Raw genomic sequence first — 27,064 nt, 5'->3', positions numbered from 1 at the left:
GCTGACAGCTGTGGCAGAGCAGCACAGAGAAAACCCAAGGGGTAACCTTCCCAGAAATCAGCTGTTCCTGAGCTGCTGAACGCTGTGCATGATCTGAAAGGTCTCTTCCATTCCATTCCAGGTTGTAGTTCTGCTTGTCAATACAGCTTTCACTTGCTTCCACCTGAGCTGGTCTGGCAAAGTCAAAGTTGGGGTGGGGGAAACCCCTCAACCCACCACAGAGGGCATCTTAGCCACCCCCCTGCAGGCAGCAGGGACCCCTCCAGCTAGAGCAGCCCCTGCATCAGCACAGCTGGCCTTATTTTGCCTTTTCCCATGTGTAATTTCAGGGGAGACCTGTTCTGTACAGGTGGCTGAGTGTCTGGACAGGCCCTGCTGGAACGGAGGAGTCTGTGAAGAAGACCTCAGTGGCTTCAGGTGCAACTGCTCCTTTGGTGAGTCCTCCCAGCCTGGTTTTGACTGCAGCTGAGGGTTCTGCACTTGGTGCTTCTGAAGCCTTGAGTGCAAGGCACAGAGAGGGTGATTGTGACTGACAGAGAGAACTTGAGTTTGCTCTTCCTCTTAGACCTCAATGGCTTCAGGTGCAACTGCTCCTTTGGTGAGTCCTCACAGCCTGGGTTTGACTGCAGCTGAGGGTTCTGCACTTGGCACCTCTGAAGCTTTGAGTGCAAGGCACAGAGAGGGTGATTGTGACTGACAGAGAGAACTTGAGTTTGCTCTTCCTCTTAGACCTCAATGGCTTCAGGTGCAACTGCTCCTTTGGTGAGTCCTCACAGCCTGGGTTTGACTGCAGCTGAGGGTTCTGCACTTGGTGCTTCTGAAGCCTTGAGTGTAAGGTACTGAGAGGGTGATTGTGACTGACAGAGAGGAGAACTTGAGTTTGCCCTTCCTCTTAGACCATTTTGCCAGCTTCTGCTGCTCTCCATTGAGTTTGTCCTTTCCCCTGGGCTTCCCCTCCCTTGCCTCAGGTTGTTCTCTGGAGCTGTGCCACTTGTTGCCCTTTCCATCCCTCTCCCAGTGGCCTTTGCCCCTGCTCTTGTTTAAGGGTAATTAATGTTTGCTGCTGCTGTGCTCATGCAACCTCCTTAAACCTCTGCTGCTTGCAGGCAGCAAGCTGGGGATTAGTGGTGGCTTTGTGTTCCTTCCCTGATGAACTGGAGGCTTCAGCTGGTTTTAACTTGTGAGCATTTCAAATGTGCTCTTTGGGGAAGATTATTTTGCTCTTTAGAGTCAAGCTCCGGTGATCATTTCAGTCCCCACCTTGCTTCCACACAGAACAAACCACTTCAGCATTTCAATGATTAGGAGGAAATTCCTGGCAGGGAGGCTGCTGAGACACTGGCACAGGCTGCCCAGGGAGGCTGTGGCTGTCCCCTCCCTGGAGGTGCTCAAAGCCAGGCTGGATGAGGCCTTGAGCAACCTGAAGGTTGGAGCTGAAGGTATCCCTGCCCATAGTAGGGGGCTTGGAGCTGGAGCTGAGGTCCCTTCCAACCCAACCCCCTTCTGTGATCTTGTGGAATTTGGGGGGCTGTTTTCTTCTTGTAGTAGTTCAGCTGAACTAAAACATTGTCTAGGATGCAATGACAGAGTCCATGGAGATAGTGAGCAAGGATTTTACTCACCTCTTGCTCTTCAGCCTGATCCTGCTCTGCTCAGACCTCACCTCCAGTCCTGCCTCCAGCTCTGCTGACCCCAGCAGGAGGACACAGAGCTGATGGAGAGAGTCCAGAGGAGATCACAGAGGTGATCCCAGGCTGGAGCAGCTCTGCTGTGAGCACAGGCTGAGGGAGCTGGGGGTGCTCAGCCTGGAGAGGAGAAGGCTCCAGGGGGACCTCAGAGCTGCCTGCCAGGACCTGAAGGGATCCTGCAGGAAGGCTGCAGAGAGACTTCTCCTGAGGGGGTCTGGGACAGGCCAAGGGGGAATGGTTTGGAGCTGAGGCAGAGCAGGGTCAGGCTGGAGCTGAGGAAGAAGTTGTTCAGTGCCAGGGTGCTGAGACTCTGGCACAGGCTGCCCAGGGAGGCTGTGGCTGCCTCCTGCCTGGGGGTGTTGAAGGCCAGGCTGGATGAGGCCCTGAGCAGCTGAGCCTAGCTGAGAGGTGTCCCTGAGCATGGTGGAGGGGATGAGCTCTGTGGTCCTTCCAACCTGAGCCAGTCTGTGAAGTTTAACCTGGATGAGTTTAAGCCTAAGACAATCGCAGGAGGGTAGGGGTTGGAAGGCACCTCTGGAGATGTTCATCCCTGGAGGTGTTTAAGCCCAGGCTGGATGAGGCTCTGGCCAGCCTGATCTAGTGTGGGGTGTCCCTGCCCATGGCAGGGGGGTTGGAACTGGATGGTCCTTGTGGTCCCTTCCAACCCTGAGTGATTCTATGATCTGCTTTGCAATGTTCCTGAGATCATCCAGTCCAAGCCCTCTGCCAGGGCAGGGCCACCTAGAGAATGGAAGCTTCCATTCTGTCTTGTGTCTCAGAATAGATGGACAGGTCACCCATCAGTGCCTCCAAGAGGTTCTTAAGGCATCATCTTGTGTTGAGAACAAAATAAACCCCTGGAGAGCTTCAGGAGGATGAATTTATTAGAGTAACAAACCCTAAGCCAAATGAAATTGTAGGGAGAGGAGATCTCTAACTCAGCTGTTTCCATGGCAACCTCCCTTTCTCAGGGTCCCAGAAACCTTTTGCTGCCTGGCTCAGTGCTGCTCCTCACTGCCATGGTGTGCTCTGAGTCAGTGTGGAGAGGTTCCTGGTGGATCCAGACACAAAGTGAGGTGAAATGCCTGGTGGAAAGGGGGGAACTGTGTGTATTCCAAGGGGGTCTGCAAGACCTGCTTGCTAACAGGGACATCTGTGCCAGCTGTGACCATTTACAGTAGCAGCAGCATGGAGCTGGCCCAAGGAAGTTCATGAGGTGTTGGCTGGCTGTGTTTTAAGTCCAGGTTTCATGGCTCTGGACAAAACAGGAAGCTGTTTGGGATGTTAGGTGGTGGTTGGCACTGGGATAGGTTGTCACAGAATTAATAAGGTTGGAAAAGAGCTCAGAGATCATCAAGTTCAACCTATCACCCAACACCATTTAACCAACTAAACCATGGCACCAAGTGCCTCAGCCAGGCTCCTCCTAAACACCTCCAGGGATGGGGACTCCACCACCTCCCTGGGCAGCACATTCCAATGGCCAACAACTCTCTCTGGGAAGAGCTTTTTCCTCACTTCCAGCCTAAACCTCCCCTGGCACAGCTTGAGACTGTGTCCTCTTGTTCTGGTGCTGCTTGCCTGGGAGAAGAGACCAACCCCCACCTGGCTACAACCTCCCTTCAGGGAGTTGGAGAGAGCAAGAAGGTCTCCCCTGAGCCTTCTCTTCTCCAGGCTAAGCAACCCCAGCTCCCTCAGCCTCTCCTCACAGGGCTGTGCTCCAGACCCCTCCCCAGCTTTGTTGCCCTTCTCTGGACACATTCAAGAGTCTCAATGTCCTTCTTAAACTGAGGGGCCCAGAACTGGCCACAGGACTCAAGGTATGGCCTAACCAGTGCTGAGCACAGGGCACAATGACTTCCCTGCTCCTGCTGGCCACACTCTTCCTGATACAGGCCAGGATGCCATTGGCCTTCTTGGCCACCTGGGCACACTGCAGGCTCATGTTCAGCCTACCATCAACCAGCACCCCCAGGTCCCTCTCTGCCTGGCTGCTCTCAGCCTCTCTGACCCCAGCCTGTAGCACTGCCTGGGGTTGCTGTGGCCAATTCCAATGGCCAATCTTTCTTGCTGGGAAGAACGTCTTCCTAACATCCAGCCTACAAACCCATCTCTGACAGCAGTGAGGAAGGTTCTTCCCCCACCTGGAAGGTGCTGCATACTCTGCCTCAATGTTTTCATCTCCTGTAGTGCCAAAGCCTTGATGCTAGAGGTGCTCTTGCTCTGTAACCTGCTGGAAAGCTCCTCCAGCCTCTAAGCTTCTGTTGAATGGTGTCAGGGAGATAAAATGGAGTCCAAGGCCTTCTGTTCCTGTGATTGCTCCTGAATGAAGTGGAATTTGCCTAGCCTGCCTTTCCTCCTAATGCAGGGCTTGTGCTCAGAGGGGGTTTAGATCAAGTCTCAGCTCCTTTCAAACAGAGGAAAATGCTTCCAGCAAAGAAAGCTCTGCTGTTGGCCAGACAATGAAGGAAGGAAGAATGGGAACCTAAGCTGCCTTTATCCCTTCTTCTGGCCACGCAGTCATTAGCCCCAAGCTGAGCTGAGCACCAAAGGGAGATTCCCCAAAGGCAGCAGCAAGCCAGGCTGAACTCTGAACCCCCAGGGGAATCTCCTAAATGAGGGGTAAGGATTCCCACCACTGACAGGAGAGGATGGCTGTGAGCAGAGGGATGTGTGCTGGCACCCCAGGGGCGCCTCCCTGCCACAGCAGCCTGGCCCTCTTCTTCTCTCAAAGCTCAGCTGAAGACAGCTGCCTTGCTTTGCTTTGCTTTGCTTGCTTCCTGCTGTGGAGAGACTTCAGCTTCCTCCTCCCAAGGAGGAAGGCTGTCCTAGACAGAACAGTAAGCATGGGAACAGAGAGGAATCTGGAGGGAGCTTGCTGCCATCCACTGCTCATCACCTCCTGCTCATCTGCAGAGGTGGTGGCTGCAGCTGGAGGTGTTGGGGGTGCCTGTGAGGACACACAGAGAGCCAGAATTGCTCTGGAGGAAGCAATAGAAGCAAGGGGCAGTCTTGCTGGGAGCCAGCAGGCAAGGTGTGAGAGGTTGGATGTTCACTTTGCCACCACTCTACCCTTTTTTTGTCTACTTCAGAACTCCCAACTGTGCAGCACTGGTGACTTCTTTCCACTTCTCTGGGAGAGGCTGCAGCCAACCCTAGGGAATGGCAGCATGGAGCAGGGGTTTGTGATGGTGGGAAGAAGCTCTTTGCTTTTCACAGGGTCACAGAATGCTTGGAAGGGACCTCTGGAGCTCTCCCAGCCCCACGTTGTTTAGTACTCTGGGAAGGTTTGCTGCACTGTTCCATGAGAAGGAAGAGTGAAATGTCCTGGGCTTGGGAAGAGAGCTGCTGGCTCTGAGAGGCTGCCTGAAGGGCTTTGTGTGTTGCTTTAGGTCAGGTCCTCTGCACCAAGGCTGCAGAGCCAGCAGGGACATGGAGAGCTCTGAGCACCATTGGTCTGTGACAGGCACCACAGACTGGCAGGGGTTGGAAGGGACCTCTGGAGACCAACTCCAACCCCCTGCCAGAGCAGGGCACCCAGGGCAGGGCACACAGAACACAGCCAGCTGGGGCTGCAAAGCCTCCAGAGAAGGAGACTCCACAACCTCTCTGGGCAGCCTTCTCCAGGGCTCAGCGCCCTCACACCAAGGAAGTTTCTCCTCCTGCTGAGGTGGAACCTCCTGGCTTCCAGTTGGTGTCCACTGCCCCTTGTCCTGTCCCAGGACACCACTGAGCAGAGCCTGGCCCCTTCCTGCCCCCCACCCCTCAGATATTTACAGGCATTTATCATAGTATAGTATCACAGTATCAGTCAGGGTTGGAAGGGACCACAAGGATCATCCAGTTCCAACCCCCCTGCCATGGGCAGGGACACCCCACACTAGATCAGGCTGGCCAGAGCCTCATCCAGCCTGGCCTTAAACACCTCCAGGGATGGGGCCCCAACCACCTCCCTGGACAACCCATTCCAGGGCTTCACCACTCTCCTGGGGAAGAACTTCCTCCTCACCTCCAGCCTGAATCTCCCCACCTCCAGCTTCATTCCATTCCCCCTAGTCCTATCACTACCTGAGATCCTGAGCAGTCCCTCCCCAGCCTTCCTCAGATTTCTCAGATCCCCTCTCAGCCTTCACCTTTCCAAACTAACCAGCCCCAGAGCTCTCAGCCTCTCCTCACCAGGCAGTGCTGCAGTCCCTTCAGCATCCTCATAGCTCTCCCCTGGACTCTCTCCAGCAGATCCCTCTCCTTCTGGCACTGGGGAGCCCAGAGCTGGTCACAAGGGCACCCTGCTGGCTTGTGGTGATCCTTCTGTCTCCCAGGTCCTCCTCCCTGGAGCTGCCCTCCACCAGGTCACCCCTCAGCTATGCTGGTGGATCAGTTGTGAAAGCAGGGAGAAAGATGTGGTTTGAACTGTGTTTGCTCCTAATTACTTTGTGCCTCAGCTTTATCATTGCTCTGGCCTGGACTTTTGGGCCTTAATTACTTTTTCTCTTGGCTTTATCTTTGCCCTAGACTGGACTTTAGGGGGGGTTTTGCTTAATTACTTTGTGTCTTGGCCTTATCTCTCTGCTTTAGGTGATGGCTGTGCTGTGGTGCTCCTTAGTTGGTATAGAAGTTTTGTTAATCAGTCTGGAAGGGGAGACAGCCCCAGCTGCAGTGCTACCCTCTTAGCAGCTGAAGGGAGCACCTGAAGGTCTGCATCCAGGCTTTAAACCTGGGCCCCTTTATTGGCAAGGTGTCCTTAATGCACCCATGAAGCATCCTGATTGGTGTCCCTCTCCACACCCCTCCCAAACCCCTCTCCACCAAGCTCTCAATTCCCCTCTGCAACGCTCTGGGCACCTCCAGCTGAGGAGCTGCTCCTCAGCATTAATTCCATCTCTGAAATCAATGCTTTGTTCCCTGCAGAGGCTGCCCTGCCTGTTGCCAGTCCCCAGCATTTCAGCTCTCCTGAGGCTGCTTCAGAAGTGTTTCTGTGTTGAGAGGCAGAGCACTGAATATGCAACGTGGACAGGGGGGTGGAGGCAGCCTCAGCAGGTCTGCAGGTGCCCCCAGGCTGTGTGGTGTGGTTGCCATGCTGGAGGGAAGGATCCATCCTGAGGGAGCTGGACAGGCTGCAGAGCTGGGACCAAGCCAGCCTCATGCAGCTCAAAAGGCCAAGGGCAAGGTCCTGCAGCTGGGGCAGGGCAATCCTAGATCCAGGCTGGGTGAGGAGTGGCTGAGAGCAGCCTGGAGGAGAAGGCCTTGGGGGTGTCAGGTGGTGACAAAGTCCCCAGGAGCCAGCAATGGTCCCTGGCAGCCCAGCACCAGCTGTGTGCTGAGCTGCATCCAGAGCAGGGAGAGCAGCAGCACAGGGAGGGGATTCTGCCCCTCTGCTCTGCTCAGACCCCACCTGCAGCACTGCTGGACTCCCCTGGGGGGCCCAGAGCTGGAGGAAGATAACCAGGGGGCTGGAGAACCTCTGCTGTGGGGACAGGCTGGGAAAGTTGGGGCTGTGCAGCCTGGAGGAGAGAAGGCTCCAGAGAGACCTTAGAGCTGCCTTCCAGTATCTGAATGGGGGCTGTAGGAGAGCTGGGCAGGGACTTTAGACAAGGATTGGGAGTGAGAGGATGAGGGACAATGGACACCAGCTGGAAGCCAGGAGGTTCCACCTCAGCAGGAGGAGAAACTTCCTTGGTGTGAGGGTGCTGAGCCCTGGAGCAGGCTGCCCAGAGAGGTTGTGGAGTCTCCTTCTCTGGAGGCTTTTCAGCCCCAGCTGGCTGTGTTCTGTGTGCCCTGCTCTGGCAGGGGCTGGGACTGGGTGAGCTCCAGAGGCACCTTCCAACCTCTACCCTTCTGTGATCCCACAAATCCAATCCAGCAACCACTGCTTGAGAAGGAAGTGCCCTAGAACCCCAGGACAGCTTGAACTGCTCTTGAGCAGATGTTGCACACTGTGTTTGAATGGCTTCAATTTATTCACTTAGGAGTTAACAGCCCAGCTGCTCTCCCCCACCACGCACATCCCTCCTGCTCCACAACCATTTAATGGCTCCATGGGCAGGAGCAGTCCATGGCAATTAGCAAGCTAATAAATAGGCACAGTGGAGGGTAAATTGCTTTTGCTGCTTTGGGGGAGCAGGAGAGCAGCTGGGAGAGGAGAGGTTGTCAATCTGGTGATGGCTCAGCTTGAGCCTTCCTCAGCTGATGCTTAGAGGACACAGTCTCAGGCTGTGCCAGGGGAGGTGTAGGCTGGAGGTGAGGAGAAAGTTCTTCTCAGAGAGAGTGATTGCCCATTGGAATGTGCTGCCCAGGGAGGTGGTGGAGTCACCATCACTGGAGGTGTTCAGGAGGAGACTTGATAGGGTGCTTGGTGCCATGGTTTAGTTGTTTAGGTGGTGTTGGGTGATAGGTTGGACTTGATGATCTCAGAGGTCTCTTCCAACCTGGTTTATTCTGTTCTATTCTCACAGGGACTCCTGAGTGTCTCACTGGCAGGACTGGAGGGCTTGCTCCCACAGGCTCACATCCCTGGTTTAGGCTGGATGTTAGGAAGAAGTTCTTCATAGAGAGAGAGATTGGCCATTGGAATGTGCTGCCCAGGGAGGTGGTGGAGTCACCATCTCTGGAGGTGTTTAGGAAGAGCCTGGCTGAGGCACTTGGTGCCATGGTTTAGTTGATTAGATGGTGTTGGGTGATAGGTTGGGCTTGATGATCAGAAAGGTCTATTCTATCCTATCAGCATGAGAGGCACCAGGCTTTGTGACACTGGAAGTGCAGTGGTTGAACTCATCCAGGAAGGGACTTCTGGCAAGGGCTTGGAGTGATGCCATGAGAGGGAAGGGATTGAAGCTTGAAGAGGGCAGATTGAGGCTGAGTGCTGGCCACAGAATGGGTTTGGGTTGGAAGGGACCTTAAAGCTCATCCATGGGCAGGGACACCTCCCACCAGCCCAGCTTGCTCAAGGCCTCATCCAGCCTGGTCTTGAACTCCTCCAGGGAGGGGACATCCACAGCCTCCCTGGGCAGCCTGTGCCAGTGCCTCAGAGCCCTTTCTGGGAAGAAACTTTTCCTACCATCCAACCTGAGCCTCCCCTGCTGCAACTTGAGGCCACTGCCTCTTGACCTGTCAGCTGCTGCATGTGAGAAGCAACCAACCCCTTCCTCACCCAACCTCCTTTCAGGGAGCTGCAGAGGGCAATGAGGTCTCCCCTCAGCCTCTTTGCAAGACTGAATGACCCCAGAAAGGGCCTCTGAAGATCATCAAATCTATACTTTGGTGACAGGAAAAAGGGATTAGCATCTTGCAAAGAGGTTAACCACCTCAATATGATGAGCACAGAGCTATAGCAAGGCCTGGTTTGGGCACTGTGACCTCTCCACCTGAAGTGTTCCCTGTCTCAGACAGATGATTGTTCTGGCTGGGACTGGGATGGGCTTCATCTTCCTCACAGGAGCTGGCAGGGAGCTGTCATTTGGCTTTAGAAGGAGGGGAAATGGCCTGGAATTGTGCCAGGGGAGGGATAGGTTGGAGAGGAGGAGAAATGTCTGTGCTGCAAGAGTGGTGAGGGACTGGCAGAGGCTGCCCAGGGAGGTGGTGGAGTCCCCAGCCCTGGAGGTGTTGCAGGAAGCTGTGGCCATGGCCCTTGGGGCCAGGGTTTGGTGGCCATGGTGGGGCTGGGCTGCTGGTTGGGGTGGGTGATCTCAGAGGGCTCTGCCAAGCCAAGGAATCCCCTGGCTCTCTTCCATGTGAACATTGACAGGCACTTCAGGAGGGCTTCTCAAAATGTCTTCTACAGGATGTTGAAGCTGTGGCTTGTGAGCAGAGTGGGAAAGGCTTCACTGCCCTCCTCAGTGCCACTTGCTCCTGCTGTCAGCACCTGAATCATAGTATCAGTCAGGGTTGGAAGGGACCACAAGGATCAGCTAGTTCCAACCCCCCTGCCATGGGCAGGGACACCCCACACTAGAGCAGCCTGGCCAGAGCCTCAGCCAGGCTGGCCTTAAATACCTCCAGGGATGGGGCCTCAACCACCTCCCTGGACAACCCATTCCAGGGCTTCACCACTCTCATGGGGAAGAACTTCCTCCTCACCTCCAGCCTGAATCTCCCCACCTCCAGCTTCATTCCATTCCCCCTACTCCTATCACTACCTGAGATCCTGAGCAGTCCCTCCCCAGCCTTCCTGTAGCCCCCTTCAGATACTGGAAGGCCACAATTAGGTCACCTCAGAGCCTTCTCTTCTGCAGACTGAACAGCCCCAACTCCTTCAGTCTGTCCTCACAGGAGAGGTGCTCCAGCCCTCTGCTCATCCTCCTGGCCCTTCTCTGGACACCTTCCAGCACCTCCAGATCCCTCATGGAATAGGGGCTCCAGACCTGGAGGCAGTACTCCAGGTGGGGTCTCCCCAGAGCTGAGCAGAAGGTCTCTCCCACGCTGGCATTGTTCATCCTGTGTCAGCTGGGGGCTCTTCAGGTCCACACCTCTGCTGTGATGTCCTTTGCTTCACAAGATCCATTTGCTCAATGTCTCTGGGTTTGCTTTCAAGCTCCCTTCCCACCCCTGACCTCCTGTGATTCTGTGATATGAAAGATGATGAAAATGATGGGAAGAGTTTGCACTGCTTAATTACAAAGAGAGGGGGAAAAAACAACCTCAAACAACCTTTTGAAGTCCCAAAGATGAAAGGCAGAGTGGACATCATTCCCAGCAGAGCTGTTGCTGTCTCCTGCAAGCCCTGCTCAGAGCCATTAGCATGGGAGGGCTGCAGAGGGGGGAGAAATTCCTGACAGTGAGGGTGGGGAGATGCTGGCACAGGTTGCTCAGGGAGGCTGTGGATGTGTTCCCAGGAGGTATTCCAGGCCAGGAAGGATGAGGCCTTGAGCATCCTGGGCTGGTGGGAGGTGTCCCTGCCCATGGCAGGGGGTGGGAACTGGATGGTCTTGAAGGTCTCTTCCAAGCCAACCCATTCTGTGAATCAGTCCTGCACTGGTAGCTGTTCTGTAACAGAATTAGTGCTGCACAGGGCATTCATAGATCCAAAGGTTCCACCAGCCCAGGCTGCTCAGGGCCTCATCCAGCCTGGCCTTCAGCACCCCCAGGCAGGAGACAGCCACAGCCTCCCTGGGCAGCCTGTGCCAGAGTCTCAGCACCCTGGCACTGAACAATTTCTTCCTCAGCTCCAGCCTGACCCTGTTCTGCCTCAGCTCCAAACCATTCCCCCTTGGCCTGTCCCAGACCCCCTCAGGAGAAGTCTCTCTGCAGCCTTCCTGCAGGATCCCTTCAGGTGCTGGCAGGCAGCTCTGAGGTCCCCCTGGAGCCTTCTCTTCTCCAGGCTGCACACCCCCATCTCCCTCAGCCTGTGCTCACAGCAGAGCTGCTCCAGCCCTGGGATCACCTCTGTGATCTCCTCTGGACTCTCTCCATCAGCTCTGTGTCCTTCTGGTGCTGGGGACAGCAGAGCTGGAGGCAGGACTGGAGGTGAGGTCTGAGCAGAGCAGGGTCAGGCTGAAGAGCAAGAGGTGAGTATGACAACTCAAGTCCATAGTGTCCTTGCTCACTCTCTCCATGGAGGCTATCCACCTTCACCTAAGAACTTCTTCCTCCTCTCCAGTCTCCATCTCTCCTCTCCCAGCTCAAAGCCATGGTCCCTCACTCAGGCACTGCCAGCCCTCGTCCAAAGTTCCTCCCCAGCTCTCCTGGAGCCCTGCAGATATTGAAGTGCAGCTCTAAGATCTCCCTGGAGCCTTCTCCTCTGCAGGCTGCACAGCCCCAACTCTCCCAGCCTGTCCCCACAGCAGAGGCTCTCCAGCTCTCTGATAACCTTGGTGGCCTCCTCTGCACCCCCTCCCCCAGCTCCACATAGTATCAGTCAGGGTTGGAAGGGACCACAAGGATCATCTAGTTCCAACCCCCCTGCCATGGGCAGGGACACCCCACACTAGAGCAGCCTGGCCAGAGCCTCATCCAGCCTGGGCTTAAACACCTCCAGGGACAGGGCCTCAACCACCTCCCTGGACAACCCATTCCAGGGCTTCACCACTCTCATGGGGAAGAACTTCCTCCTCCCCTCCAGCCTGAATCTCCCCACCTCCAGCTTCATTCCATTCCCCCTAGTCCTATCACTACCTGAGATCCTGAGCAGTCCCTCCCAGCCTTCCTGTACAGCCTTCCTCTTCTGCAGGGGGCAGCAGAGCTGGAGGCAGTGCTGCAGCTCTGTGATGCTCTGATTGTGTGGCTTTGTGGTTCTGCATTGACCTCTCTGTGAGCAGCCCCCAGCAGCTCTGAGCTGCAGCTTCCCTGCCCATGGGGCAGAACCTCTCTGACATTCAACTCCAGGACAGGCTCTGCACCCCCAGCGGTGTGCTGATAACACCCAGAGGGATGGAGGAGGTCAGAGGTGCTGTGGTTTCTTTGCAGGTTTCTCAGGCCAGTTCTGTGAGCTGGAGAGGAGTGGCTGTGCCTCAGCTCCCTGCTGGAATGGTGCTGCCTGCCTCAGCTCTGGCCACACCTATGACTGCTTCTGCCCCCAAGGTGAGAGCTGCAGAACTCTTTGCTTTGGTTCTCCTTGGCCATGTTCCATGTTGCCTGCAGGCTGCAGAGCTGCTTCATGATGCTCTTCAAAGCTGCTGGGAGAGCTTCCTGACCCTGGAACTTCCTCAGGTCCTTCACAAGAGGTTCTCCACGGGGCAGCACTCAGCCCTCCTGGCCAAGAAGTCCCCAGGGGGCTCCTGGGGGGCATCAAGAAGAGTGTGGCCAGCAGGTCAAGGGAGATTTTCCTCTCCATCTGTCCTGCTCTCAACCACCTCCCTGGGCAGCCTGTTCCAGTGTCTCCCCTCCTTCACTGTGCTGAACTACCTCCTGAACAACCTAACCCTGCCCTGCTCCACTTCCAAACCCTTGTCACTCATCCTATCCCCACAGCCCCTTCTGAGCAGTCCCTCCCCAGCCTGCCTGCAGCTCCCCTGCAGATACTGAACTGCAGCTCTAAGGTCTGCCTGGAACCTTCTCTTCTCCAAGCTGCACAGCCCCAACTCTCTCAGCCTGTCCCCACAGGGGAGGTTCTCCAGCCTCTGATCATCTCTGTTACCTCCTCTGGACCCTCTCCAAGCAGCTCCAGGTCCCTCTTGTGCTGGGGGCCTCAGAGCTGGAGGCAGTGCTGCAGGTGGGGTCTGAGCAGAGCAGAGGGGCAGAATCCCCTCCCTGTGCTGCTGCTCTCCCTGCTCTGGCTGCAGCTCAGCACACAGCTGCCTGCTGGGCTGCAAGATGTTGGAAGGCAGCTGAAAACAGAGCTTGGAGAAGATCCTTCTTGCTGTTACCCTGCCTGATCAGCTGACAGAAAAATACATCTGGGCCCCCTCCCACTGATCATTTTGTGGCTCAGTCTTCACCTGTGAGAGATGATTAAGCCCTGAATGCAAATGAGGGCTTTGCTGCACACATCCTTAATGAGCTGAGGGTCATTCCAAAGTTTTATGACCTGGGGAGCAGTGGAAATTGGTTTCATGGTCAGTTTGTGAGAGGATGGGGCCGAGCCTGGTGCTGAGGGTGCTGATAGCTTGGCATTAGTCACGGTCCCGCTGCAGCCCGGGCCCCTGGCAGCACTAATGACACTCATTTGGTGGTGTGACCAGCAATTAGAAGGCATTTACAGGAGCATGAAATGTCAGGGATCGCAGTGCTGATCCTCCACTGCTCTGAAGAGCACACAGACAAAATCCCCAAGGCTGCTGGGCTTGGCAGAAGTCACAGTGCCACAGGGGACAGAGAGCAAACGGTAGAGGAGGGGCTAGCTGGGAGCTGGTTTTGCAAACCACAGCCTGATGCTTCTGGGCAAGGCACTGAGACCTGGGAGCACACTGTGATGGGTTAGGAACTGGCTGGAGGCTGAGCCCAGAGAGTGGTGGGGAATGGTGCCACAGCCAGCTGGCAGCCAGGCACCAGTGGTGTGCCCCAGGGAGCAGTGCTGGGCCCCAGCCTGTTCAATATCTTTATTGATGATCTGGATGAGGGCATTGAGTCCATCAGCAGTAAATGTGCAGATGACAGCAAGCTGGGGGCAGGAGTTGATCTGTTAGAGGCTAGGAGAGCTCTGCAGAGGGACCTTGCCAGGCTGGACAGATGGGCAGAGGCCAAGGGCAGGAGATTGAACACATCCAAGTGCCAGGTTCTGCACCTTGGCCACAGCAACCCCAGGCAGAGCTACAGGCTGGGGTCAGAGTGGCTGAGAGCAGCCAGGCAGAGATGGACCTGGGGGTGCTGGTTGTGAGTAGGCTGAACATGAGCCAGCAGTGTGCCCAGGTGACCAGGAGGACCAACAGCATCCTGGCCTGCATCAGGAAGAGTGTGGCCAGCAGGAGCAGGGAAGTCATTCTGCCCTGTGCTCAGCACTGCTTAGGCCACACCTTGAGTCCTGTGTCCAGGTCTGGGCCCCTCAGGTTAGGAAAGATGTTGAGTTGCTGGAAGGTGTCCAGAGAAGGGCAAGAAAGCTGGGGAGGGGTCTGGAGCACAGCCCTGTGAGGAGAGGCTGAGGGAGCTGGGGTTGCTTAGCCTGGAGAAGAGGAAGCTCAGGGGAGACCTTCTTGCTGTCTCCAACTCCCTGAAGGGAGGTTGTAGCCAGGTGAGGGTTGGTCTCTTCTGCCAGGCAAGCAGCACCAGAACAAGAGGACACAGTCTCAAGCTGTGCCAGGGGAGGTTTAGGCTGGAGGTGAGGAAGAAGTTCTTCCCAGCAAGAGAGATTGGCCATTGGAATGTGCTGCCCAGGGAGGTGGTGGAGTCCCCATCCCTGGAGGTGTTCAGGAGGAGACTGGATTGGGTGCTTGGTGCCATGGGTTAGTTGATTAGATGGTGTTGGGTGATAGGTTGGACACGATGGTCTTGAAGATCTCTTCCAACCTGTATTTTATTCTGTTCTATTCTTTTGGGACAAGGCCTTGAGCAACCAGGGCTGGTGGGAGGTGTCCCTGCCCACAGCAGGGGGCTGGATCTGGGTGGTCTTTGGGGTCCCTTCCAACCCAACCCAAGCCATTGTGTGATTCCTGTAGGTAAGTTGATGAATGGAAATGTTTAACCCTAGGGGTCTGTGACTGTCAAATCCTACAGTTCTCTGTTCAGTTCTTAACCCCTCCTAGGGCTGCAAGGTGATTAACATGTCAGTGTTTGCTGGGTCTTTCCCCAAGGCTTTGAAGGTCTGAACTGTGAAATCAACGTTGATGAGTGCACTTATGGCTTCTGCCAGAGCAACTCCACTTGCCTGGACCTGGTGGCAGGCTACAGCTGTGTTTGTCCCCCAGGCTTCACTGGTAAGATGTCATCATTAAACAGTGCAAGCTTTTGGTTTCCCCTTTCCTCCAATCAAACCAGAGCAACAGAGGATTGTTTCAGTGAAAGGGCTGCAAGAAAGCCAGGAAGGGACTTTGGACAAGGGCTAGGGGTGCCAGGAGGAGGGACAATGGCTTTGAGCTGGGATAGAGCGGATGGAGAGGAGGAAGAAATGCTAATCTCTAACCTGAACCTGCCCTGGCACAACCTGGAGCTGTTTCCCCTTGTCCTGCCACTTGTTGCGTGTGAGAAGAGGTTGATGGGTGGACTTGATGATCCTTGGGGTCTTTTCCAACCTTAATGATTCTCTTTCCAACCTTAGTGATTCTGTCTGAAGGGGGCCACAGGAGAGCTGGGGAGGGACTGCTTAGGGTGTCAGGGAGTGATAGGACTGAGAGGAATGAATCCAAGCTGGAGGAGAAGGGATTCAGATTGGATGTTAGGAAGTTCTTCCCCATGAGGGTGGGGAGGCTCTGGCACAGCTTGCCCAGGGAGGCTGTGGATGCCTCCTCCCTGGAGGGGCTGAAGGCCAGGCTGGGTGAGGCCTTGAGCAGGCTGGGGGAAGCCAGCAGGACAGGAGCACCCCAAACCCCTGAGGGAATGCTGAGAGGAGCAGGGAGGTTCTTGCAGCTGCTCCTTCCAAGGGCAGGTTTTGCTCTTTCAAGGATGGCCACCTGAGTGCTGGCAGCCTTGCAAGCTGCTGCCTGGAGTGTCCTGAGCAGGAGAGGCAGAGGGAGAGGAGCAGCTCCTGAAGCAGACAAGGAAAAGGCTTTTCTGTCCCATCAATCAAAGCTCTCAAATGCCACCTTGTGGGCAGCACCTTGGGAGTCAGCAGCACAGGAGCAGAGAATTGCTTTGGCTGAGAAGAGACCTTGAAGATCATAGAGTCAATAGGGTTGGGAAAGACCTCAAGGCTCATCAAGTCCAACCTGTCACCCAACACCTCATGGCTACTAAACCATGGCACCAAGTGCCACATCCAATCCCCTCTTGAACACCTCCAGGGATGGGGACTCCACCACCTCCCTGGACAGCACATTCCAATGGGCAACAACTCTCTCTGGGAAGAACTTTCTCCTCACTTTGAGCCTAAACTTCCCTGGCACAGCTTGAGACTGTGTCCTCTTGTTCTGGTGCTGACTGCCTGGGAGAAGAGCCCAACCCCCTCCTGGCTACAACCTCCCTTCAGGGAGTTGGAGAGAGCAAGAAGGTCTCCCCTGAGCCTTCTCTTCTCCATGATCCAGTCCAAGCAGCAACCCAACCCCACCAGGGCCACCAACCCCTGGCCCTAAGTGCCATGGCCACAGCTTTCTGGACCACCTCCAGGGGTGGGGACTCCACCACCTCCCTGGGCAGCCTCTGCCAGTCCCTGACCTCAAGCCCATGAACATCTCTACTTTTTAGAGCAGTCAAGCAAAAGCAGAAGTCTCTTTCCCCCTGGAAAGCAGGCATTCTGCAGCTGTCCCTTGCACTGCCCAGCAGCTTCCCTGCTCTCCCCAGCCCAGCCTGATTTCTAGCTTTAATGTTCCTTTTTTGGTGTTCTTTTCTACCAGGTAAAAACTGCTCCACTGGTCTTCAGGAGTGTTCCTTCCAGCCCTGCAAAAATGGAGGCCAGTGCCATCAGCTGAATGGGGAATTGTACTGCAGCTGTCTGCCAGGTAAGGAGGTGACCAGAGCTGGAGAACCTCTGCTGTAGGCACAGCCTGGGAGAGTTGGGAGTGCTCAGCCTGGTGAAGAGAAGGCTCCAAGGAGACCTTAGAGCAGCCTTCCAGCACATGAAGTCCTCCAGAAGAGGTGGAGAGGGACTTTGGACAAGGGCTGGGAGTGCCAGGCTGAGGGACAATGGCTCTGAGCTGGGAGAGGGGAGACTGAGACTGGAGAGGAGGAAGAAATTCTTTCCAGTGAGAGTGGGGAGGCCCTGGCACAGGTTGCCCAGGGAGGCTGTGGATGTCCTCCCTGGAGGTGTTCAAGGCCAGGCTGGATGAGGCCTTGAGCAACCTGGGCTGGTGGGAGGTGTCCCTGCCCACGGCAGGGGGTTGGCACTGGATGAGCTTTGAGGTCCCTTCCAGCCTAACCCCTTCCATGATTCTGTGCTTGCTGCAGGCCAGGCTTAGCCACACAGCTCCTTTGTTCCACTTGTCCAGAGCTGAACTCTCACCAAACCTGGGAGGTTTTGCCCTGTGCTGGGTACCTGGAGGTACAAGGGAGGACACAGAAGTGCTCAGCAAAATGTCTCCCTCCCTGTTGTGGTGTTCTGGGCTAAGTGTGATGCTGAAGTGTTTGTGCCTCCCCTCCCCCTGTTTCCCACCAGGTTTCACTGGCCAGTTTTGTGAAGCAGATGCTGCTGCCTGCCTGTCCCAGCCCTGTGGAGCCTCCAGCATCTGCAGAGAGACTCTGGGAGGCTATGCCTGCTTCTGTGCACCTGGTTACATAGGTAGGGTCAAAGGGGAGGCTGTTCAGCACCTGCTCAAGTCCTGAGCCACAGCAAATGAGGCAGCAGCAGCTATGGTTCAGCAGGGTGCCCCTGGCAGAGGCAGCTTCTGTCTCCTGGTACACAAAGGGACTGTGGCAGGGCATTCAGCTGTGACAAATCCTGACCACAAGGGACTGTTTCCACTCCAGCAACCCCTGCTTCCTCCTCCTCCTCCTCAAGACAGGAAGCTTCTCTGACACTGATGTGCTTGCAGGTCCCTGCTTTGGGCTTCTCCTGACAACAGGGATGCAGAGACTTTGACCTCAGCTGCCCCCTCTGCAGCCCACACCCAGGGCAGCTTCAGCTACTCAGGGTGCCCCAGGGAAGGGCAAGGAAGCTGGGGAAGGGTCTGGAGAAGAGGGCTGGGGAGGAGCAGCTGAGGGAGCTGGGGGTGTTGAGTGTGGAGAAGAGGAGGCTGAGGGAGACCTCCTTGCTCTCTGCAGCTCCCTGAGAGGTCTCCCTGGAGGCTTCTCTTCTCCAGGCTGCACAGCACAGGCTCTCTCTGCCTGTCCCCACAGGAGAGGCTCTCCAGCCCTCTGACCATCAGGTCCCTGTCCTCCCTATGCTGAGGGCTGCAGAGCTGATGCAGTGCTCCAGGTGAGGTCTGCTACAGAGCAAGGCTGTGGTGTTCTAAGGCTTGCTCTTAGACACCCTGCTTCCACTTCTGGGGTGCTTCAGGAAAGCTGAAGGCTGACTATGAATTCCTGAAGTCATTCTCCTGCCCTGGTGGCCAAGAGGGCCAAGGGCACCCTAGGGTGCACCAAGAAAACTGTGGTCTGCAGGGCTAGGGAGGTTCTGCTGCCCCTCTGCTCTGCCCTGGTGAGATTGCATCTGGAATACTGTTTGGGGGTCCCCAGTGCAAGAGAGAGATCTGCTGGAGAGAGTCCAACAGAGGCTATGAGGATGATTTGGGACCTGGAACATCTCTGCTGTGAGCAAAGGCTGAGAGCCCTGGGGCTGAGAGAAGAAGGCTGAGAGGGGATCTGAGCAATGCCCTTAAATATCTGAGGGGTGGGGGGCAAGAAGGGGCCAGGCTCTGGTCAGTGGTGTCCTGGGACAGGACAAGGGGCAGTGGACACCAACTGGAAGCCAGGAGGTTCCACCTCAGCAGGAGGAGAAAGTTCCTTGGTGTGAGGGTGCTGAGCCCTGGAGCAGGCTGCCCAGAGAGGTTGTGGAGGCTTTGCAGCCCCAGCTGGATGTGTTCTGTGTGCCCTGCCCTGGCAGGGGGTTGGGCTGAGTGAGCTCCAGAGGTCCCTTCTGCCCCTGCCAGTCTGTGATGCTGTCACTCCTGATGCTTCAGGAGCTCTCAGGACCTTGCTGCCTTGAAAACCTGAGGCTGCAGAACTTTGGGAGCACACCTTGCAAATGAATCTTTCAATCCCTGTCAGATTCTGCAGGGCACTTCAGACACAGCCTCCCTTTTCCCTTTGGAGCAGCAAGAAACCAATTCCCCAGCAGGGCACTTGTGGGTGGCTGGTGAAATCTCCCAGCACCCAGCCTTGGTTGTTGACCTCTGCTGTGGCTGCTTGCAGCGGTGCCAGGGCAGTGCCCAGCTCCTGATGCTGTGACTCCTGCCCTTGTTCCCAGGCAATAACTGTGAGACTGAGGTGGATGAGTGCCTCAGTGACCCTTGCCACCACGGAGCTACCTGTGTGGATCACCTGAATGCCTTCAGCTGTCTCTGCCAGGATGGATTTCAAGGTAGTGTAAAACCTCTGAGAACTGTGACAGCGTCACAGCAAGGAGCAGGGCAGGGGTTGTGCCCCTGGGCTGGGCACTGGGGAGGCCACAGCTTGAGTGCTGGGTTCAGGTTTGGGCTCTCACTCCCAAAAGGACATTGAGGGCTGGAGCAGGTCCAGAGAAGGGCAACAGAGCTGGGGAAGGGTCTGGAGAAGAGGGCTGGGGAGGAGCAGCTGAGGGAGCTGGGGGTGTTGAGTGTGGAGAAGAGGAGGCTGAGGGAGACCTCATTGCTCTCTGCAGCTGCCTGAGAGGAGGCTGCAGGGAGCTGGGGGTTGGGCTCTGCTCCCTAGGCTCAGATGACAGAAGGAGAGGAAATGGCCTGGAATTGTGCCAGGGGAAGGTTAGGTTGGACAGTACAAGAAATATCTTGGTTGAAAAGGTTCTCTGAGCTTGGTACAGGAGATGAGGAAGAAACTCTTCAGAGGTCCTTCTCTGCCTGGCTGCTCTCAGCCACTCTGACCCCAGCCTGTAGCACTGCCTGGGGTTGTTGTGGCCAATGTGCAGAACCTGGCACTTGGATGTGTTCAATCTCCTGCCCTTGGCCTCTGCCCAGCTGTCCAGCCTGGCAAGGTCCCTCTGCAGAGCTCTCCTAGCCTCTAACAGATCAACTCCTGCCCCCAGCTTGCTGTCATCTGCACATTTACTGCTGATGGACTCCATCCCCTCCTCCAGATCATCACTAAAGATATTGACCAGGCTGGGGCCCAGCACTGATCCCTGGGGCACACCACTGGTGCCTGGCTGCCAGCTGGCTGTGGCACTACTCACCACCACTCTCTGGGCACAATGATGTAACCTAAATCATATAGAATGTAGATAAATAAATGATACAATCTAGACTCTGTAACCAGCACAGTATCAATCAGATATCTAATATCAAAGACATCAGTCACCTAGAAGGAATGAATCAAGCCAAGCCACTGACTCTCAGCAGGCTCTCAGCTGAACTCTATGCAGTTAAGCTCCCTGCTGGTGCTGCCTCCCTTTGCTCTGCAGTAAATCCTCTGCCCCTTGCCTGTTTGTCTCTGCCCAGGCCCCAGGTGTGAAGCAGACATCAATGAGTGCCTCTCCTCTCCATGCCTCCACAACTCCTCCTGTGCAGACCTCCATGCTGGCTACCAGTGCCTCTGCCTGCCTGGCTTCACTGGTGAGTGATGGTGCTGAGCCTGGCTCTGCACAGCCAGCTGGTTCCCATCCAGACAGCACTGAGCAATGTGCTGGGGCTCCCCTCCTCATTCCTCTTGCTCTGCCCTGCTCTCCCATTTGCATTCCCACACTCTGGAACCATGCCTCCATCTGCAAGCTAAGGAGCAGCAGATAAATCAGCCTGCATTTGAAGAGGCCTTCAGAGCTTCTCCAGGCAGGGAAGATGAGTTAGCACTTAGCCTACTCAGCAAGGAGAGGTTGGGTGCTGGTGGTGCTGAGAATGCAGTGCTGGCTGATGGATGGCAGCTTCTGCTCACCAAGCTGTCTGAGACCCTTGTGGGGCCCAGGGCTGGGAAGCTGCCTTGCTGATCATCCAAACCTGCACCTTCCCAAAGGTGCAGCATGTGAAGCAGGCAAGAGAAGGTAGGGTGATAAGATATGGTGCTAAGAATGCAGTGGGTGCTGGCTGGTGGATGGCAGCTTCTGCTCACCAAGGAGCCTGAGACCCTTGTGGAGCCAAGGGCTGGGAAATTGCCTTTGCTGAATGTCCAAATCCTTCATCTTTTCCAAGGTGCAAGATGTGAAACAGAGAAGAGATGTGATGAGGAGATGTGGTGATGGGATGTTGTGATAAGATGACCTAGGGTGCTAAGAGTGCAGGGGGTGCTGGCATTGCTGTGTGGGGCTTGCTTGGCTGAGACTGGCAGCTTCTGCTCACCCAGCTGCCTGAGACCCTCCTGGAGCCAAGGGCTGGGAAACTGCCTTGCTGAAGGCTCCAGTCCTTCATCTTCTCAGAGGTGCAAGATGTGAAACAGCTAAGTATGGTGCTAAGAGTGCAGTGGGTGCTGGCTGGTTGATAGCAGCTTCTGCTCACCCAGCTGCCTGAGACCCTTTTGGAGCCAAGGGCTGGGAAACTGCCTTGCTAAAGGTTCCAATCCTTCTCTTTTCCAAGGTGCAAGATATGAAACAGAGAAGAGAAGTTGTGGTGATAAGGTGATGAGATGTGGTGCTAAGATAATCTAAGGTGCTAAGGATGCAGTGGGTGCTGGCGTTGCTGTGTGGGGCTTGCTTGGTTGAGGCTGGCAGCTTCTGCTCACCAAGTTGAGTGCCTTGTGGAGCCAAGGGTTGGGAAATTGCTTTGCTGAATGTCCAAATCCTTCATCTTTTCCAAGGTGCAAGATGTGAAACAGAGAATAGATGTGATGAGGAGATGTGATGATGGGATGTTGTGATAAGATGACCTAGGGTGCTAAGAGTGCAGTGGGTGCTGGCATTGCTGTGTGGGGCTTGCTTGGCTGAGGCTGGCAGCTTCTGCTCACCCAGCTGCCTGAGACCCTCCTGGAGCCAAGGGCTGGGAAACTGCCTTGCTGAAGGCTCCAGTCCTTCATCTTCTCAGAGGTGCAAGCTAAGTATGGTGCTAAGAGTGCAGTGGGTGCTGGCTGGTTGATAGCAGCCTCTGCTCACCCAGCTGCCTGAGACCTTCCTGGAGCCAAGGGCTGGGGAATTGCCCTGCTGATCATGCCAATCCTTCATCCTCTCCAAGGTGCAAGGTGTGAAACAGACATAGATGAGTGTGCTTCGATGCCCTGCAAGAATGGAGCCACCTGCCTGGACCGACCTGGCAGCTACTTCTGCCAGTGCCTGGCTCCCTTCAAAGGTACTGAACAGCAAGGGGGGAGGGGGGCAAAGCAAACACAATTAGCTGCAGCAAGCCCTTCTCATTGCCTCAGCTCGGCTCACTCCTCCTACAGCTTTATTAGGGCCTTCCTTTCACCAAGCAAAGCTTTCTGTGGGCAGCCAGCCCTGCCTTGGGCTGTGAGTCCTGGGGAATGAGCTGGGCTTGGACATCTACCAGGGGGCTTTGTGTGCCCATTACAATGGGAGCTTTAAAAGCACTTTGGTGACAGGCTAAGCTCACTCACAGAGTGCAAGGCAGATGCATGTGCTCCTGCCATGGCTTGGGTTGGAAGAGACATTAAAGCTCATCCAGCTCCAACCCTCTGCCATGGGCAGGGACACCTCCCACCAGCCCAGCTTGCTCTAGGCCCCTTGAACACTTCCAGACACCATCCACAGCCTCCCTGGGCAGCCTGTGCCAGTGTCTGCCCACCCTCACTGTAAAGAATTTCCTCTTCCTCTCCAGTCTCAGTCTCTCCTCTCCCAGCTCAAATCCATTGTCCCTCATCCTATCACTCCCAGCCCTTGCCCAAAGTCCCTCCCCAGCTCTCCTGGAGCCCTTCAGGTTCTGGAAGGCTGCTCTGAGGTCTCCCTGGAGCTTTCTCTTCTCCAGGCTGAACAGCCTCAACTCTCCTAGCCTGTCCCTGCAGGGGAGCTTCTCCAGCCCCTGATCATCTTGGTGGCCTCCTTCACACTTGCTCCATCAGGTCCAGGTCCTTCTTGTGCTGGGGGCCCCACAGCTGGACACAGCCCTGCAGGTGAGGTCTCACCAGAGCAGAGAGGCAGGATCCCCTCTCCCCATCTGCTGGCCACACTTTCCTCATGATTGCTTTCTCATCTGAGCAGGAGTGGAGCTTGATTTTATGTTGAAGTGTGGCACATAGGGATGTGGAGAGAGACAAACCTGCACTCTTGGATAGGGTAGGGTAGGGTAGGGTAGGGTAGGATAGGGTAGGGTAGGATAGGGTAGGGTAGGATAGGATAGGATAGGGTAGGATAGGATGGGATTAACCAGGTTGAAAGAGACTTTTAGATCAAGTCCAACCTATCACCCAACACCATCTAATCAACTAAACCATGGCACCAAGTGCCTCAGCCAGGCTCTTCCTAAACACCTCCAGGGATGGTGACTCCACCACCTCCCTGGGCAGCACATTCCAATGGCCAATCTCTCTTTCTGTGATGAACTTCTTCCTACCATCCAGCTTAAACCTCCCCTGGTGCAGCTTGAGACTGGAATGCATCAGGAAGAGTGTGGCCAGCAGGAGCAGGGAGGTCATTGTGCCCTGTGCTCAGCACTGCTTAGGCCACACCTTGAGTCCTGTGTCCAGTTCTGGGCTCCTCAGGTTAGGAAAGATGTTGAGTTGCTGGAAGGTGTCCAGAGAAGGGCAAGAAAGCTGGGGAGGGGTCTGGAGCACAGCCCTGTGAGGAGAGGCTGAGGGAGCTGGGGTTGCTTAGCCTGGAGAAGAGGAGGCTCAGGGGAGACCTTCTTGCTGTCTGCAACTACCTGAAGGGAGGTTGTAGCCAGGTGGGGGTTGGTCTCTTCTCCCAGGCAAGCAGCACCAGAACAAGAGGACACAGTCTGAAGCTGTGCCAGGGGAGGTTTAGGCTGGAGGTTAGGAAGAAATTCTACACAGAGGTTTGTCTGGTTTCCATTGGAAATTCTGTGCTGTGCTCCTGTTTCTGTCCCAGCCCTGCTGCATGATCTGTGCTACCATTTCTAATGAGTCTGTCATTAACCCAATGTGGATTTCACCCCACAGTGCCTTTTCATGGGGGAAGGACCACAAAGTCATTTGCTATTACTACTTTTTTATTATGGTTCTTTATCATCCCCTGTTCCTGGGAGGCAGAATCTGCTTCCCAAGGAGGGGGGATGGATTTGCTCTCCAGCTGACCCAAAGGACAAAAGCTTGCAGTGATTTTGCCCTCCCAGAGCAATGTTTTGTTTCATTTCAAGGTGGGGGGAAGGCTGTCACTCTGTGCCTGTTCTGCAGGGATTTTGTGCTTCCTCTCCATTTCCAGGGTGCTTCACACACTCATAGGATGGTGTAGGGGTTGGAAGGGACCATTGCAGGTCACCCAGTCCAACCCCCTGCCAGGGCAGGGGCACCCAGGGCAGAGCACGCAGAACACTTCCAGGTGGGGCTGGAAAGCCTCCAGGGAAGGAGACTCCACCACCTCTCTGGGCAGCCTGCTCCAGGGCTCAGCACCCTCCAGTTACAGAAGTTCCTCCTCATGCTCAAATGAACTTCTGATGTTCCACTCTGTGCCCCTTGCCCCTTGTCCTGTCCCTGGGCACCACTGAACCAAGCCTGGTGCCATCCCCCTGACCCCCACCCTTGCAGTATTGATCAGCACTGATCAGATCCCCCTCAGGCTGCTCCTCTCCAGGCTCTCAGCCCCAGGGCTCTCAGCCTTTGCTCCTCCCAGAGCTGCTGCAGGCCCCTCAGCAGCTTTGCAGCCCTTTGCTGTGCCCTCTGCAGCAAGTGCCTGTCCTTGGACTGGGGAGCCCAGAACTGGAGAGCAGCCTCCAGCTGTGGCCTCAGCAGGGCAGAGCAGAGGGGCAGGAGAAGCTCCCCTGAGCTGCTGGCCACACTCTTCTTGGTGCCCCCCAGGCTGCCCTTGCCCTTCTTGGCCCCAAGAGCAGCTTGCTGGCTCCTGGGCATCCTGCTGGCCACCAGCACCCCCAGGGCTGCTCCCCAGAGCTGCTCTGCAGAACCCGAGCTCAGCAGAGGCAGCAGCCGCAGGGCCATGCCCGTGGGTTCGGCAGTGCCAGCTGTGGCGCTTGCTTTGCAGGTGTGCAGTGTGAGCTCAGGGCCTGTGAGGCCAGCAACCCCTGTGAGAACGGTGCCCAGTGCCTGGAGGAAGCCAACCTGGAGGCCTTCCCCCTGGGCTTCCAGTGCCAGTGTGCCAAGGGCTTCGCAGGGCCTCGCTGCGAGATCAACATCGACGAGTGCGGCTCCGAGCCCTGCCTGCACGGCTTCTGCTACGACAGTGAGTGCTGAGCCCGGGGCTGCTTGCCTGGGGAGCCCCTCTGAGGGAGTGGGATGGGATGGGATGGGATGGGATGGAATGGAATGGAATGGAATGGAATGGAATGGAATGGAATGGAATGGAATGGAATGGAATGGAATGGAATGGAATTAACCAGGAGGCTGAGGGAGACCTCATTGCTCTCTCCAGCTCCCTGAGAGGAGGCTACAGGGAGCTGGGGGCTGGGCTCTGCTCCCCAGTCTCAGGTAATGGAAGGAGAGGGAATGGCCTCAAGTTATACCAGGGGAGGTTTAAGTCAGACATTAGGAAAAGTTTCTTTGCTGCAAGAGTGGTCAGGGACTGGCAGAGGCTGCCCAGGGAGGTGGTGGAGTCCCCATCCCTGGAGGGGTTCCAGAAGGCTGGGGGCATGGTGGAGTTGGGTTGCTGGTTGCACTGGGTGGTCTCAGAGGTCATCTGTGCAGAGATCATCCAGTCCAACCTATCACCCAGCACCATCTAATCAACTAAACCATGGCACCAAGTGCCTCAGCCAGGCTCTTCCTAAACACCTCCAGGGATGGGGACTCCACCACCTCCCTGGGCAGCACATTCCAATGGCCAGTCTCTCTTGCTGGGAAGAATTTCTTCCTAACATGCAGCCTAAACCTCCCCTGGCACAGCTTCAGACTGTGTCCTCTTCTTCTGGTGCTGCTTGCCTGGGAGAAGAGACCAACCACCACCTGGCTACATCCTCCCTTCAGGGAGTTGGAGACAGCAGAGCATCCAGCCAGCAACCCAACCCCACCGTGGCCACCAAACCCTGGCCCCAAGTGCCATGGCCACAGCTTTCTGGAACCCCTCCAGGGCTGGGGACTCCACCACCTCCCTGGGCAGCCTCTGCCAGTCCCTGACCACTCTGGCAGCCAAGACATTTTTCCTCCTTTCCAACCTAACCCTCCCCTGGCACAGTTCCAGGCCCTTTCTTCTCCTCCTCTCACTTGGGAGAAGAGGCCAACCCCCTGCTCATTAAATGAGGATGGTTTGAGTTGGAAGGGACACTCAGGATCAGCCAGTGCCAACCCCCTGCCATGGGCAGGGACACCTCTCACCAGCCCAGGCTGCTCAAGGTCTCATCCAGCCTGGCCTTGAACACCTCCAGGGAGGGCACATCCACAGCCTCTCTGGGCAGCCTGTGCCAGGGTCTCCCCACCCTTCTGAACAGCCCCTCCCCAGCTTTCCTGTAGGTCCTTTTTAGATACTGGAAGGCTGCTCTGAGGTCTCCCTGGAGCCTTCTCTTCCCCAGGCTGAACAGCCCCAGCTCCCCCAGCCTGTCTTTATTGCAGAGCTGCTCCTCTGAGCATCTCTGTGGTCCTTCTCTGGACCTTGTCCCACGGCTCCACAGGGACTCTCAGCTCGTGGTAGGACTGCAGAGCTGGAGCCAGTACTGCAGGTGGGGTCTGAGCAGAGCTGAGGGGGTGAATCCCCTGCCCTGCTGGCCACACTGCCCTGGCTGCAGCCCAGCACGGGGTGGGGAGAAGTTTGTGGATCTGCTTTCATGTCGAAGTGTTTGGGGATCTTGGTTCCTTCCCTTCCATTCTTTATGGCCAGACCTTGCAGGTGGAGCCCTGACAGCTCTGTACCTTCGTGTTATCCTCACCCCCTGAACTGTTGTTTCTGTGGCAGTTGTGGACGGCTTCTACTGCCTGTGCAACCCAGGCTACGCGGGTCCGACCTGCGAGCAGGACATCGACGACTGCATCGGCAACGCCTGCCAGCACCAGGCCACCTGTGTCGACCTCCACCTGGTGAGCAGAGGAGGCTCAGCACACTCCCTGCGTGGGCAGAGCGAGGAGAGGACCCAGCTGACCCGGTGCTGTTGCCCTCACTCCCTGCAGAGCTACCGCTGCCTGTGCCCCCCGGGCTGGGAGGGGAGGTTCTGCGAGCAGGAAGCCGACCGCTGCCGCTCCGAGCCCTGCAGGAACAACGGCAGCTGCACGGCCCTGGGCAGCACCTACCGGTGAGTGCCGCCCCCAGCCCTGCCCGGCTGTGCCACCGCCGCCCCCAG

At 56.1% G+C, this 27,064-nt stretch overlaps 1 protein-coding gene across 1 annotated transcript in view; it reads left to right on the top strand.

Annotated features, from left to right (window-relative positions):
- EYS (eyes shut homolog) overlaps positions 1–27,064 on the top strand; it is a 162,670-nt gene that overhangs the window by 74,607 nt on the left and 60,999 nt on the right. Inside the window, 11 exon segments of the mRNA XM_068153724.1 lie at positions 330–434; positions 12,087–12,200; positions 14,846–14,968; positions 16,541–16,645; positions 17,299–17,421; positions 19,048–19,161; positions 20,234–20,347; positions 21,890–22,003; positions 24,823–25,020; positions 26,683–26,804; positions 26,895–27,016. Coding sequence (XP_068009825.1) covers positions 330–434; positions 12,087–12,200; positions 14,846–14,968; positions 16,541–16,645; positions 17,299–17,421; positions 19,048–19,161; positions 20,234–20,347; positions 21,890–22,003; positions 24,823–25,020; positions 26,683–26,804; positions 26,895–27,016 — 1,354 coding nt within the window.

Source organism: Melanerpes formicivorus, unplaced genomic scaffold, assembly GCF_026170545.1.
Source record: "Melanerpes formicivorus ecotype bairdi unplaced genomic scaffold, bMelFor1.0.p_v2 SCAF_26, whole genome shotgun sequence".
Taxonomy (NCBI): Eukaryota; Metazoa; Chordata; class Aves; order Piciformes; family Picidae; genus Melanerpes; species Melanerpes formicivorus.
This window is presented reverse-complemented; position numbering and strand designations above follow the sequence as displayed.